The 798-nt window shown below is 39.8% G+C and overlaps 1 protein-coding gene across 1 annotated transcript; it reads left to right on the plus strand.

The window, feature by feature from the left end:
* Nucleotides 1-35: 35 nt before the first annotated feature.
* On the plus strand, nt 36-661 carry LOC110037378 (60S ribosomal protein L7-2-like; the record flags this gene model as incomplete). Its single annotated transcript, XM_020742011.1, has 3 exons — nt 36-155; nt 291-476; nt 564-661. Coding segments are annotated over exons 2-3 (278 nt in total), but the record flags the coding sequence as incomplete, so codon positions are not given.
* Between the last annotated feature and the right edge of the window lie 137 nt (nt 662-798).

A 798-nucleotide genomic window follows, 5' to 3' on the forward strand; every position in this document is an offset into this window, starting at 1 on the left:
ATATATATATTATAATAATAATAACAATAAAAAATTGGGAAATCAAATTTTCCCGTGCAAAACCCTACGGTGGATAGTTGTCTCAAACCCCTCGAAACCCCCCCGCCGCTGCAGCAACCTGTTTCTCTGCCGGCGATCCAAAGTTAGTCAGCAAGGTAAGCGTCGAACGCAACCCTAGCTTTCTCGGCCTTTTCCTGTCTTGATCTTCTTCCTTCTTCCTAGTATTAGATTACCTTTTTCTTATTTTTTTTAGAAGAATTACTGATTTGCTCCGTTTTCCTATTTCGAAGTGGCAAATGGCCGACGCGGAGGCGAAGGATTTGATTCCTGAATCCGTTCTGAAGAAGCGAAAGAGGGAAGAACAGTGGGCTCTTGAGAAAAAAGGAAAGCTCGAAGAGAAGCGGAAGAAGAATCGCGAGAACCGCAAGCTTATCTTCAAGAGGGCGGAACAATATGCGAAGGAGTACGCGAATCAGGTTTGAGAAAGATCATGACTATACATTTTAGTTTTTATGTTTTTTTTTCTGCAGTGTCTTATGAAATGCATAGCAATTCTTAAATAGGAAAAGGAGCTAATTCAGCTAAAGCGCGAGGCAAGGATGAAAGGAGGGTTCTATGTGTGTCCCGAGGCCAAGCTTCTTTTCATCATCAGAATCCGCGGGTACGTCTTGTTAAAAAATTAATTTGCTATGCAGATGATGGAAAGAACCTTTTATTTGGCTAATTAGCATTTTGTTCTAGTTTTTGCATTTTTTTTCTTTTGTTTTCTTTTTTGCATGAATCATTTTTTGCGATTGA

Source organism: Phalaenopsis equestris, unplaced genomic scaffold, assembly GCF_001263595.1.
Source record: "Phalaenopsis equestris unplaced genomic scaffold, ASM126359v1 Scaffold219129, whole genome shotgun sequence".
NCBI classification, from domain to species: Eukaryota; Viridiplantae; Streptophyta; class Magnoliopsida; order Asparagales; family Orchidaceae; genus Phalaenopsis; species Phalaenopsis equestris.